The 14,467-nt window shown below is 42.2% G+C and overlaps 1 protein-coding gene across 12 annotated transcripts in view; it reads left to right on the forward strand.

Annotated features, from left to right (window-relative positions):
• The window catches only part of ADGRL3 (adhesion G protein-coupled receptor L3), an 852,526-nt gene that overhangs the window by 724,772 nt on the left and 113,287 nt on the right, over window positions 1-14,467 (forward strand). For 8 of the 12 annotated variants that reach the window (XM_061637965.1, XM_061637983.1, XM_061637973.1 and 5 more), the window contains one exon: window positions 2,442-2,610. The exons of the other annotated variants lie outside the window; for them this stretch is intronic. In XM_061637965.1, coding sequence (XP_061493949.1) covers window positions 2,442-2,610 — 169 coding nt within the window. The remainder of the gene's footprint in view (window positions 1-2,441; window positions 2,611-14,467) is intronic. 12 annotated transcript variants of the gene reach the window in all.

Consider the following 14,467-nt stretch of genomic DNA (forward strand, 5'->3'; position numbering starts at 1 on the left):
AAAGCTCCACTGGACGGCTACTTGATGTGATGGAGACAGAGAAGTGGGCCTTCTTCACCACCCTCACCGCCACACAGTAGGCATGGTTATGATATTTTACTCGTGCCTGATCAGCCTCACAGCATGTCTTTCACCACTTGCGCTCTAGCCGTACATGTACATGTACAGCTGTACATGTGGTGGAGAGGGCTTGAGATTGTGCCCATTGTTTCTACCCCCTCATGGCAGTCTCCCACCATGTGCTAGAAGTGGTCTGTAGATCAGCTACCTCAATTTTTTTCCAGAATATGGATCATGTATACAGCTCCTATTCTGAGGCCACTTTGAAGACATCACATTGAATATGAGGTTGGGACAGGGCCTGCAGACATGATCCACACCCATACACTGCCACACATAAGGCTGGACACAGATTGATTGTCTGCACAGAGCTTTAGCCTTCCTAAGAAATGATTTATCATGGCCAGGTCTGCACTATCACCATGCTGATTTTAATAAGCCCTCAAGATTGTTGTTGGGGGGGGGGCTTTCTTGGCCCCACTGAAAACTACTGAGGCACCAGAATATTTAATATAGGTATCTTTCCTAATTTTTTCTGTTAAGATTCTTTATTTCCCATTAGTATTCCAGGAAGAGTATTCCTTGAATGTCTCACTTCTAATAATTTCCTTACATTTTGATCATATTTGTTTGAATATTTATTTTCAACTCACATAATAATTTCAACTCACGAATTTTAATGACCATTTTGTAGGTGCAGGTTTTTGTACCAGAATCCTTTTCTTCACCTTTTTAAAGCTACAAAAGGCTTTAAAATAGTTTTGCTGCTCCTGCAGTCAGTCTAGTTTGTTTCCAGCTTCCCTGAAGATGCTGAACAGCACCAGCTTTTCATATTTCTCATATATAAAACCACATAAGACTATTATCTAATGTTGATCCATTAATTGTTTCTCAACGAGTGCAATTTTTTTACACATTTAGGTACTTAATTTCATTAATCACTTCTTGTCTGAAATTCTGAACATTCGTTAGGAGAATATCACGTGGGACTAGATCAAAAACTTTGCTTCATTATGTATTAACTTCAGTGAATTTCCCTGCTGATGGAGCCAGATATCTAGATTGATCTGGTATGATTTGTTGTTGGCTGCTATTAAAATAATCTTAATCACCTTTAAGATCCATCCCTTGGAAGCCCCATGTGTGCTTCTATGACAAGAAACATTTTACATGTTTATTGAAATTACCTAATGTATACTTAAGAAGCATTCCGCAACTCATAGAATGGAGCAGCCCCTAAACAGGGTGAATCCTTATCTGCACACTGGTCAATATAGACATTACATGCAAATTCATATAACTTCACTCCGCTCAATGCCTGCTGTAAAACCCAGCAAAAGCTACTTCTGGAGAGGCAATCAGAGAAGTGGTAGGGGAAGGAGACAACTTAACCCATTTCCAACCTACCATTTCCCCCCTCCAAATCCCAATGCTATCATCACTTTCTCTGGTTTTTAAAATCTCAATGCCATCACCACTTTTCTCTGGTATTGATTTGCTGTTCTGACATTTGGGGTTTGGGCAATGTTAAACACATCTGTGTATAACGTCTAGTTTATTCCTCATTCATGCCAAATTTTTTTCACATGTATTAGCCTGACTGGTGTGCAGCTCCTTTCGCTAGAAACAAGCACAATATTTTCTTTTGCCCACTTGGAACAATGCATATTCTTCACTGTCCAATACTATAGATAAACATCTCTGAGCTTTCTCCAGCTAGCCAGGCAATATCTAAATTTACTCCTTGCCCTGACAGATAGCAATCCTAACATTTTGGAACTTCAAAAAAAAGTTTAAAAACATTATTTACAAAACAAATTGGGAAGCCAAGCCAACTGCAAATAATGTGTAAAATCAAGACAAGGAACTAATGGCACAGATTTGTGGACAGTTCCTTTGAAAGGAAGAGGAGCTATGCAAGAGCATTAGTGTGCTCTTGATCTACTCTCATTCTTTTCAGTGGGGCTTTCACAGGAGATCTTGTAGGATTGTGCCCAAAACAAAAAGGCATGGAAGGAATGGAGGCTAATTCAAAATATTTTGCATTTTCCTCTGTCATGCAGCATCTACATATTTCATTACATTTACACTGCTACTGCCCAAACATATTTGCTACAAACATTTGCTACTGCCCAAAAACATTTGTTAAGGAAGCATTTTCATGCTCATAACATTTTCATCTGTGTATTTTCCCCCAAGTTACGCATTTACTAATAAAACTACATTGAATTCAACAAGTGCATTCACAATATATGCTTGTAATGTTTTCCTTCTCAAAGAATAGCATGAAATGCTTATTGTGTGCATTGTGCTGTTTTCTCTATGAATCAAAGACACTTCTCCTTTCTGTCTTTCTCTTTTCTTTTTCTTTTTCTCAACAGGTCATGGGTAATAGGTGCAATAGCTCTGCTCTGCCTATTAGGACTGACTTGGGCCTTTGGACTTATGTATATTAATGAAAGCACAGTCATCATGGCGTACCTCTTCACCATTTTCAATTCTCTGCAGGGAATGTTTATATTCATTTTCCATTGTGTCCTCCAGAAAAAGGTAAGGACAATTATTCCATGGTGAAGAGATGTGAGATGGATATTTCATTGCCTAGCAACTACAGCAAATTTTTACTGATGGTGCCTTGCATTTTGCGTTGCCATTGTTGGATTTGGGGCCAGTTCACATTAGAGATGAGGCCAAATGTGTCTGAACCAGTGGTGAAAATAAGAGGGTATTGTTGGGTACAGAGTATTGACATAAGGCAAGGGTGGCCAACATGGTGCCCCCAGATGTTGTTGGATTACAACTCGCAACAGCCCCAGCCAACATAGCCAATGGTTAGAGATGGTAGTCCAACAACATCTGGAGGACACCATATTGGTATAAGGTGTGTGGGAATTAAAGTTCGGGATGCTTGAACATTTCCACCTTCTGAATTTCTTCCTGGATTTTGGCCTTCCTGTTTATCTGGCCTGTTTGCAATGGCACTGATGTGGTAGCAAGCTATTATTATTCATGGGGTGTTATCTGGAGTTTACTAGAGATGCTTGATGAAGTTAGACTTTACGTACCCTACATATGAGGCCCCGACCTTGCTGAAACTAAGCAGATCTAAGTGTTGTCAGCACCAAGATGGGTGACGCATCTATGCCACGTTGGGTTACTTGGCAGAAAAAAGATGGGATGTAAATGTAGTAAATAAATCTGATATGAACTGACGTGATCCACATCTCTCAGACTTATAGGTGAACACATACAAAAATGGCACGGACCAGAAATGGACTGATTCATCCATCCCTACTTTGTACAAACCACTGAAAATGCGTAGTTTGTTGCAGATTTCATTTGATTCCATTAATTCACATCTCTTTTTACTGGTATTCAGCACTTGTATGCTTCAGTAACCTAGACAGCAAAACAGATATGAGTTGATAAAAGGAACTGAATGTTGTGGCACACTACATAAATGCGAGTTTTACTTATAACTGGCATGTGTATAGTTTGCTGCAGCTTTCCAGCCTGGTTTCAGGACTGAAGCTGCCTTGGTCACCATAGCGGATGTCCTGTGCCAGGAAATACACAGGAGGAGTGTAACTCTGTTGATTTTCTTGGCTCCCTCAATGGTTTTCAGTATCACTGAACGTGATATATTTTCTCATCACCTCACTGGCATGGGTTTGGAAGGTACTATTTTGAGATGCCTCCAGATCCAGAAGGTGGTGCTGGGAGATTGTTGCTCTACCCCTGGCCTTTGGCCTATAGGGTGCCAGAAGGTTGAATTGTTTCACATCTATATGAAACTGCTATGATGGGTCATCCAGAGATGGACACACTATCCAAATCTTGCTATGTATTAACATGGAAAATATCAGTGTCTTCCACAAAAAGATGGAAGACCTCAGCTAATTTTTCTGAACCAATTTGAGAGAAAAATGTCTCCACAGCCTTTCCCAGTCCTTGAAAACACTCCCCCACCAGCACACTGCCCCTTCACTTTCCTTACATTTAAGCAACAGTGGAACCAGCAGTGCAGGCACACAAAGATAACAATGTGCCCTAGTTTAAGGGACTGTGGGAACAGTTCTTGGGAGAACTGCATCTGCTGTGGTCTCTCTGTTAGCCAGCACATCCAGGGGCCAGGGCAACAGAGAGAGAGAGAGAGGGAAGAAAATGACCTAAATCCTCTCTCACTATGCACCTCAGCCACTGCCACCACTTAAAGTTAAGGGAAGAGAAGAGGACATGTGCGTGGGGGGTTGGGCCTAGAGGAAGATGGCCTTGGGGGTTGGAGCAGAGCAGCAGTGGGAAGCTGGAAAATTTTCTCAGGCTCACATTTTGATTTGAGCTAGAGAACAATTTGGTGGCTTTAAAAACTCGGCTCTCCGTTGATTTTACAAGACCTCAAAGTTTGAAGTCTGGTATGGAAGAATTTCTTGCACATATCTAGGCTTTGGTGGCATCAATATGGGAATGATACTCAGCTCTAATTCTGGTTTCCGTCTTCTAATTCTGGGAAGACAGTGGAAGCCTTGATGTACACACAAAGAAGCCCTTCAAATGCCAGCCAAATGCACAGAAGGCAGGGATGTGGCCACTGCTCAGATAGCTCCCAGCCTTGCAATCCATATCAGGAACTTCTGCAATAACATCTGAACCTCCCTCTTGTCAGAGGCTGGCCCAATCACGAAGCAGACTGCTTCTAGCTTTTCTGGATCATCAGCTCTTTTTGAATAAGTGGTGGCATCCTTTGACCATGTTCCTTCTTGCCACACTGGCCAAATGCTGCATGCGGAGAGCAGTGTGGCACACAAAAACACTAGAATGAAATTGAATACCAGAAGGGGCTCAGGAGAGCTCAGCAAGAAGGAGACATGACTGTGACAGGTGGAAGGCTTAAAATGCTGCCAATCAGCTAGGTGAGGAGAGAAATAGTCCCAGAGAAGGCAAAGAAAGAGGCAAAGTGGAAGATGGATGGAACAAAGGGGAACAAAGGGGAGCAAAGGGAAGCAAAGGGAAGCAAGAGAACAAACAGGCTAGTTAGTTAACATGTCTATGGTGAAGAGGTGATTTCTCCTCACCCTGGGGAGACAATGATGGAGACACAGAAAGGTTATATTAATTGGGGAGAATTGAGGGGAAGGGGGAAAAAGAGCTGGCCTGGCAAATATTATTAACATGGGCAGGATAAGAAGAAGTGTGCCTTTTTAAAAACAAAAAATGTGTTGTAGTGGCACAGAGGAAAATTAATTGGGAAGATCTGGATAGTTGATTAATGAGATGGAGTCAACAGAAGAGGTAAGGATTTGGGAGCATCCTGGTGGCAAATTAATGGATGGGGGAGTGAATCAATGGAAAGGGAATTTGGGAAGATCTTGAATTAACTGAAGTGTAAGCAAGTTCTGAAAGATAAATGAGTTAAGAGGACGAGGCTATATGTGAGATACGTGAGGAAATGGCTGCTGTATTACAACATACGTGTGGTAAAAGAGTGATTTGGCATTTGGAAGTTGAGACCCAGCCTCTGCCTCATATGCATTTGGTAGCCTTGGGCAACTCACTTCTCTCCATCTATTCTAACACTCTGCCAGCCAAATGAAATCCAGTGTGGTATAATGGATAAAGCATCAGACTAGGAAGAGTGGAGACCTCAGTTCGGCTATAAAGCTTACTGTTTGGCTATGAAGCTTACTGTGTGGCCATAGGTCAGTCTCTTCCTCACAGCCTAAACCACCTCACAGGTTTGTTTTGGGCTGGGAGGATTAAATACATTGCCATTAGCTCCTTTGAGGAATGGGTAGGCTAAAAATATATATAAAAAGTTGTCCCTGGGAAATTTAGAAATTGGATAGGACAATAGCATCCCCATGTTAGTTTGCACATTTATTTATTTATTTGTCTATTGACATATTTATAAAAAACACACCAAGGCAGTATACAACATATAAAAATAAAATCAGCAAAAAACATTGATTAAAAAAATCACTGACATCATCATTAAAAACATCAGTAAATGCTGACGGGTTACAAAGAGAAACTTTAAACAGTATCATTTTCAAAAGACAGGGAGTTCTACAGGACAGAGCCAGCCATACTAAAGGTTTTTTCCCTAATGAAGGCCAACTGAATCTCAGGGATGCGGGGAACAGATGTGACCCATCAGAGGATCTCAGTGATTGAAGTGGAGCATAAAGAATGAAACGGTTCTTCTGAATAAAGAGAGGAAACACTGTGTAACTTCTACTCTCGCAGGCTTTCTTCACTCAAAGCTTTTGTTCCTCATCACTAAATGGGCAAATATTCTCTACAAAGTTTTCTTTGTGTTTAATTATTTGATCATATCATGTACATCATATGTGGCTTAGTTAATTTTCTTGGGGTATCTACTCGGGACACATGTCCCCACCCCCATTTCAGACTGTGGCTGTGGTGCAGTTGTAGTCTGGAGTGTAGGCCTGTAGTTGCTGGATATCATATATAGATAGTGTTGGCTGGTGGTGGGAAACTTGTCAATACATAAAACAGAGTGTTATTTTTTATTCTGGCACCTGACTCTCCAGGCTGGGCCATACTTTGCCACAACTCTTGACCCCTGAGATGTGAGGCCCCCACCTCCTGAGCTGCCAAATGGGAGGGGCCAAAAAGATAGGGGCATGACTAGAAGAGGAAAGGTAGGGCCAAAGGGACCCCATTGATTGGTTTGTTGCCCAAAGGCTCACAAAAACCAGGACCCAGCCCTCGTGGCTGAATGCTACAGCAAGACTTCTTAAAGTACTGGCTCTAAGGGGAAGGGGAGAGTAATTTGTGCTCCTCTCCAGGCACTGTTTTTTGTTGCTTTTGCTGATAATAGAGGTCTGTGATATTCACATTGTAGTCCTCTGCCTTTCTGGCTTTGAATCTTTCACACACGCACCCTATCCCATGGAGGACCAACTCTCGACACATGCTTGGATGCCATCTGCTTTGTTACTTTCTCTAGTTTTCCCCCCGGAAACGTTTTGAAATCAAACTGCTCTTCTACATTTACTATTTATACAAATCGAAAATCCAGTGTGTGTGTGTGTGTGTGTGTGTGTGTGTGTGTGTGTGTGTGTGTGTGTGTGTGTGTGTGTGTGTGTGTGTGTGTGTGTGTGTGTGTGTGTGTGTGTGTGTGTGTGTGTGTGTGTGTGTGTGTGTGTGTGTGTGTGTGTGTGTGTGTGTGTGTGTGTGTGTGTGTGTGTGTGTGTGTGTGTGTGTGTGTGTGTGAGTGAAAGAGAGAGAGAGAGGGAAAAGAGAGAGAGAGAAATCCTATTCACATCTGTTTTCTGGTACAATGCATTATGAAGATTTCCCAAAGGTTTTGGGAAACCAATATAAACCAGGGGTATTCTTGCAGAAAACTTTATTGTCCACAGTCTAATAGAACACAAGCGTACGATCTTATGATAAGAGTAAAGGTACGATGTTTTTAATTGTTCCTGGGGTGGCCTTAATAACCTTCCTGGAAACTAATTAGTTTGAAGCACATATCATGCATGATGTGAAGGGGTGGGCAGGGATTGGATAACTCTATTATAAATAATTAGTGTGTACATGAGTGTGGATGAATAGACAAAGCTGTAATTTCTGATGTAAGGTATATCTGTAGTTTATTTTGTTTGGATTGCTGAATAATTGTTTGCTTGTTTCCATGGGTACAAATGTCATTCAAGAACAGGTTCACTTTTTCCATATTCACAATCATTCATTCAGAGCTGGATCCCTGCTTTGCACTTAGACATCCACTAAAAATGTTGACAATGCACATGTACCACCTCCAGATTGCAAAGTAGTGTAGGGAGTATATCATATTTCCTGGAAGCAACCCCTGTTGAATAGAAGTAAGTCAATAGGACTTACTTCTGAGTGAGCATGAATAGGGTTGCAATGCAAAAGAAATAACTGTGTTAAATCATCTTGTGAGTGCATATTTTTTATTTATTTATTGTTATAGAAATTTATACCTCTCTTTTCCCTTCCATACAGAAAATTCCTAAGCATCAATAAGAAATCAAATCAAATAATTTAAAGTAAAAGACAAACAACCAAAGTAAATTTATATGTTATTATTTAGGGTCATTAAAACAAATCAATTTTAGTTGTCTAAATATATTGGAGAGAGAAAGGGAATAAAAGGGGAGATTTGCCTTGGGAGAGCTACCCTCCAGTCTGGGGCGGAACATTGTGCCCTTTGTAGAAAGGGATTGCCAATGAGATTTTCTACCCAACCTCAACATTATTTTTGCAAGTTCTACTTAATCTTAATTCTCTCTCTTTGCAAATTTCATCTGAGTAATTTATGAAATGGTTGAACTAAAGGCATTATCTGGGGACTCCACTTGTTGCCATTTACCAGTTTTACACTGATTAACTCATTGCTATCACTTTTCCAGCGAATCACCTACTTTCTGCTAGCTCCTTCTAAGCTGCATTTCGCCATATTTTCAATGTGTGTCATATCAGACTACATTACAAATCCTGATGATGATAGCTTGTAGTAATCCATGCCAGCACCAAGCATGCTGTTTGGGCTAAACAAAATTAAGGGAGTAGTAGCAATAATCACCCCATTTTCCTCTTGATGGTTATAACTGGTTTGTTATAATGCTGTACTGAAACCTTTCCTCCAATTTCTTGAAAGTTTTGTACTCCCACAAAAAATAGTTGTTTTTCTACTTCATTCACATCTTGCTTTAGAATTCCTTAGAATTTTGCTACGGGTAGGGTTAAGCTTATATCATTCCGAGATGGCTGACAGTACTGTGTATTTTTCTTTCCATTAAACATTTTCTCCTGCACCTCCTGAACTGAAGAAGCCCCATGTTACCTCACGACATCGTCCTCTGGAGCCTAGCTTCCAAGCACCTAAGATCAGTGCGCTCACTGATTTTTTTTTTTAAGGGCGGTCCCTCTTACCTTCTTTTAAAAAAATATTGCACTGATTGTTTTAAAAAACTATTTTTTTGTCAAAACAACCAATAACAGTCAGGAGGATGGTAGACAACCTCCCCAGTTTCCCCACTTACAGAAAAGCCCAGCTGAGGACAATGTAGGGTTTCCAGGACATGTGGGCAACCGGGAAGGCTGCAAAATGCAGACCGCTGGAGAGATTATTTGTAGAATGAAAGGACACTTGCAAAACCCCACAGCCACCTCAAAAGTGAAGTGAGAAAAACCTTGTGCCACCCACAAGAATTTCTCTCCTCTGATAATTTTCAAATGCCATTTTGGTTTCTCATTAATTGATGGAGAAGGGTAAAAAAATGAGAGTGACATTTTTGGCACAGTACTAGTTTATTATTACAACCTCAGACAAGTAGAAACATGTCACTTCCTCCTAATTTTTTTCAAGACTGCTGTCTGGTGGAGAGTTACATTTCTTTCAGGCTTTCTAACGAAACATTAACAGCTCTGAAGATTCTTGGCTATATATAAGTGTAGTTTGTCAAGGTTGCTGATCCCAATTCATTTAAAGTCACTAAACCTTCTCTGACCAACTTTTTCCTGCACTGACTTTCATTGTTCCTTCATTTTCCATTCATATTCTGCAAATGATTTGATTTCGTTTTTCTTGAGAAAACAAGCGCAGCAATGGACCCCCTTGGATTTCCTTCTGACTTCTGTTAAATGCTTTCTTTGTTAAAAACTCTTCTTCCTGATCAGATAGTGTTTGCAGTTTATGGCCTTATATGTTTGTAGACTCTGTTTGTATCATAATTAATTAATGTATCTCACTAATTTTAACTTATTTTGTGACCTTACTTGCTGCTTTAATTATTCTCTGTGGTTTTACTCTTAGTCCAACCATGTTGTGATAACTACAAGATCGGGCTGTTTCTGCACTTAGTTCTGCAGTGCTAACATTCACATTTGTTTTAGGGCTGTTGAAGTGATACCAGTCTGTTTAATGATTCTTTTTCATTTAACTTTCCAGAAGACAGAACTTTTCACTGTGGAAAAATAGTTTGAAATTGTGCCTGCCTCTCTTTCCCCCCTTCACCCCAATTCCTTACTTCCTAAACACCTGTCAGTCACTTCATAAGTTTTCATCTGTACATATTGGATGCCTGAACAGAGTACTCACAGGACTATTTAAAGTGATTTATTACAGATTTAATGTAAAAATATGTGTTTATATAACTAAATAAATAATTTTATATAGATATAGCTTATTTTTGAATATGATGAATGTCTTATATGTTTGTTCATGTATGTTTGTTATTATGTATATTTTATTTATTTATTTATTTATTTATTACGTTTATATACCACCCCATAGCCGAAGCTCTCTGGGCAGTTTACAGCAATTAAAAACATTAAAAACAAATATACAAATTTTAAAAACACACAAAACTATTTAAAAACACAATTTAAATTTTTTTAAACAATTTAAAAACACATGCTAAAATGCCTGGGAGAAGAGGAAAGTCTTGACCTGGCGCCGAAAAGATAACAGTGTTGGCACCACGTGCACCTCGTCAGAGAAATCATTCCATAATTTGGGGGGCACCACTGAGAAGGCCCTCTCCCTTTTTGCCAGCCTCCCAGCTTCCCTCGGAGTAGGCACCCGGAGGAGGGCCTTGGATGTTGAGCGTAGTGTACGGGTGGGTTCATGTCGGGAGAGGCGTCCCATCAGGTATTGTGGTCCCAAGCTGTGTAAGGCTTTATAGGTTAAAACCAGCACCTTGAATCGAGCTCGGAAATATACAGGCAGCCAATGCAAGCGGGCCAGAATCGGTTTTATATGTTCGAACCATCTGGTCCCTGTTACCAATCTGGCCGCTGCATTTTGCACAAGCTGCAGCTTCCGAACCATCTTCAAAGGCAGCCCATGTAGAGTGCATTGCAGTAATCTAACTTGGAGGTTACCAGAACATGGACAACTGAAGCCAGGTTATCCCTGTCCAGATAGGGTGTAGTTGGGCCACCAACCAAAGTTGGTAGAAGGCACTTTGTGCCACCGAGGCTACCTGAGCCTCAAGTGACACAGATAGTTCTAGGAGAACCCCCAAGCTACGGACCTGCTCCTTCAGGGGGAGTGCAACCCCATCCAGGACAGGTTGGACATCCACCATCTGGTCAGAAGAGCCACCCACTAGCAGCATCTCAGTCTTGTCTCAGTTTATTAGACCTCATCCAGTCCATTGTGGCAGCCAGGCACTGGTTCAGCACATTGACAGCCTCACCTGAAGAAGATGAAAAGGAGAAATAGAGCTGCGTGTCATCAGCATACTGATGGCAACGCACTCCAAAGTTCCGGATGACTGCACCCAACGGTTTCATGTAGATGTTGAACAGCATGGGGGACAGAACTGACCCCTGTGGAACCCCATACTGGAGAGTCCAGGGTGCCGAGCAATGTTCCCCAAGTGTCACCTTCTGGAGCCGACCTGCCAAGTAGGAGTGGAACCACCGCAATGCAGTACCTCCCACTCCCAACTCAGCCAGTCTCCCCAGAAGGATACCATGGTCGATGGTATCGAAAGCCGCTGAGAGATCAAGGAGAATCAACAGAGTCACATTCCCCCTGTCTCTCTACCGACAGAGGTCATCATACAGGGCGACCAAGGCTGTTTCCGTGCCAAAACCAGGCCTGAAACCCAACTGAAATGGATCCAGATAATCAGTCTCATCCAAGAGTATCTGGAGCTGGCCTGCACCCACTTGTTCAAGGACCTTGCCCAGGAATGGAACATTTGCTACCGGCCTATAGCTATTAAGATTTTCTGGATCCAGGGAGGGTCTCTTCAGGAGTGGTCTCACTACTGCCTCTTTCAGACAGCCAGGGACCACCCCCTCTCGCAGAGAGGCATTAATCACTTCCCTGGCCCAGCCAGCTGTTCCATCCCTGCTAGCTTTTATTAGCCAAGAAGGGCAAGGATCCAGCACAGAAGTGGTTGCACAAACCTGTCCAAGCACCTTGTCAACGTCCTCAAGCTGTACCAACTGAAACTCATCCAAGAAATCAGGACAAGTCTGTGCTCTGGAAACTCCCGCTTGATTCATCAACTATAACACTGGAGTCTAAGTCCTGGTGGATGCTAAAGATTTTATCCTGTAAGTTTTAAAATTTATTGGGAGAAAAGCATTCATCATTCTGCTGAATTAGCATTAGAGAAAAAGAAAGTGGGACCCTGCAACAATATTGTACAATACAACAATATTGTAGTGTATCTCTAATGCACATATGTTACCTGAGCCTGTGGCTGAGGGGACTGAAAAAATAAAAGTTAGCATCAAGTACAGGAGTCCCTGCTCTAACTTGGGTCTTACTTCCTATGGAAAAAGCCCTCTTTTTTCAGACTGTGAACATTTAAAAAATGCAATCATTTGTTATGCAAGTCAATAGAACAAGAGGCTTTTGCATGCAGTTGAGTGCTTGGTTTGGCCTTGAATGGAGTACAAGGGGCCAATTTGAGTAGATCCATCTCTGGCATGAAATAGAACAATGGACTACACTATAGGGCTGCTGAAATCTACTCTCTCTCAGTACAATCCTGCAACAAACAACACTGCAGAGTTGTTCTCCACTTAACCTGCAATGAGGAAATAAAAGCAACAGATAATAATGTAGGGTTGTTGTAAGCTGCTCTGCCTTTCTCAGCTTCAGCTAACCTGAAATAGACGGTCCAATATCTCAGGCAACACTGTGATGCTGTTGTTGTAGACCAGGGGTGGGTAGAAGGTATATTGGGATCACCAGGTAGATCACCAGGTGATTTACTATTGATCGTCACGGGTTTCTGAATCCCAATGGATTTATTTATTTATTTAACAAAATTGACATACTACTTGATTGTAGAAAACCTAATCGGTTTACAAAAAAACCATTAAAATTATCAGTTAAAAACATTAAAACAAAGGTAGTTTAAGCAGCAACAAATGGGGAAACAGGAATAGATTTGTGTGTGAAAGAATTTGCGTTCAAGCTCAATTTCTTGTACTGAAAACGAATTCCTAGGCTGTGCATGTGCTCAAAGCAGCTTGTCAGCCTTCCTGAAGCACTATTTTGCACCTTTCTTCAGCTGGTGGCTCTCAAGAGGGTTCTAGTGAAAACTCCTGCAAGCCTTAAAGTCTACCTATTTCTGTTGTAAACCACTCAGAGCCTGACCAGCAATATTCAGTGTGCAGCCCCATCCAATCTGCAATGTGGGGAAAGTGAATTGTGCTTTTTTTAGCAGAGGGTTTTGGGTTTTTTAATTGTCTCACACTAAATAAGAACTGAGTTAGAAAGAACAGGAACTCTTATTTTTGCTGCTACCCTTTGCGGTTGTTTTTTTTAGGAGGGGTGGGGTGGACACTCTGGTGCCCAATCTCAGCTGCATTAAACTCTTTTATTTTCTCCATTGAAGTCTATGGGCAGCTGTCTCTCTTCCATCCCTGGAAAAATGGAGATGGACTGCCTTCAAGTCGATCCCGACTTATGGCGACCCTATGAATAGGGTTTTCATGGAAAGTGGCATTCAGAGGGGGTTTACCATTACTTCTGAGGCTAGTCCTCCCCAGCTGACTAGGGCCTGCTCAGCTTGCCACAGCTGCACCAGCCAGCCCCTTCCTTGTCTGCAACTGCCAGCTGGGGGGCAACTGGGCTCCTTGGGACAATGCCGCTTGCCCACGGCTGCACAGGTGGCAGGGCATGTAACCCCTGAGCCACTCACTGTGGGGGTGATTTTTAGCTGGCCCTTGACTCCCAGGAGACATGAGCGGGGATTTGAACTCACAGACTCTGGACTCCCAGCCAGGCTCTCCTCCCCATTTAAAAATAGCTTCTCAGTGTGAAGCAGGAAGTGGCCTATCCAGATAATGAGATTGTTCTTTCTACTTTTGTGTGTAGGGTTCTCCGTCCTCCTGTTCTGTTCTTTTCTCTCCTCCTGTCCAGTTCTCAAGGGGTTTTCCTCCCCGCCCTCAATGACATAGGACAGCCTTTCCCAACCAGTGTGCCTCCAGATGTTGTTGGACCACAACTCCCATCAGCCTCAGCCAGCATTGCCAATGGTCAGGAAAGATGGGAGTTGTGGTCCAACAATATCTGGTTGGGAAAGGCTGGCATAGGATGTTGAGAGACTGAAGCCCTCTGTAGACATTCGTCCACATAAACACTCCAGGAGGCAGTGAGGACAAGCAAGCTAGTTCTGCGCTTCTGTCACCATTCCAGCTGACCTCCTGGCCGCCCCCCAAAGGTGGGCAACGAAGAACATCCAAACAGAGCTTCGGTCTCTTCACTTTCTGTGCCATTGAATGGGGCAGCTTTGGGGACAGTTTCTCCCCCTTAGGTTTTCTTCTTGCAGACTTTTGTACTTACGTATGTCTGGGGATTACCCTGAGCCTGCCAGCTCCCTTGTGTGTGAGTGGTGCAGTTTTGCCAACATAAGCACAAGTACTGGAAGACTTGAATCAT

The sequence above is a fragment of the Rhineura floridana genome, chromosome 1 (genome assembly GCF_030035675.1).
Source record: "Rhineura floridana isolate rRhiFlo1 chromosome 1, rRhiFlo1.hap2, whole genome shotgun sequence".
Taxonomy (NCBI): Eukaryota; Metazoa; Chordata; class Lepidosauria; order Squamata; family Rhineuridae; genus Rhineura; species Rhineura floridana.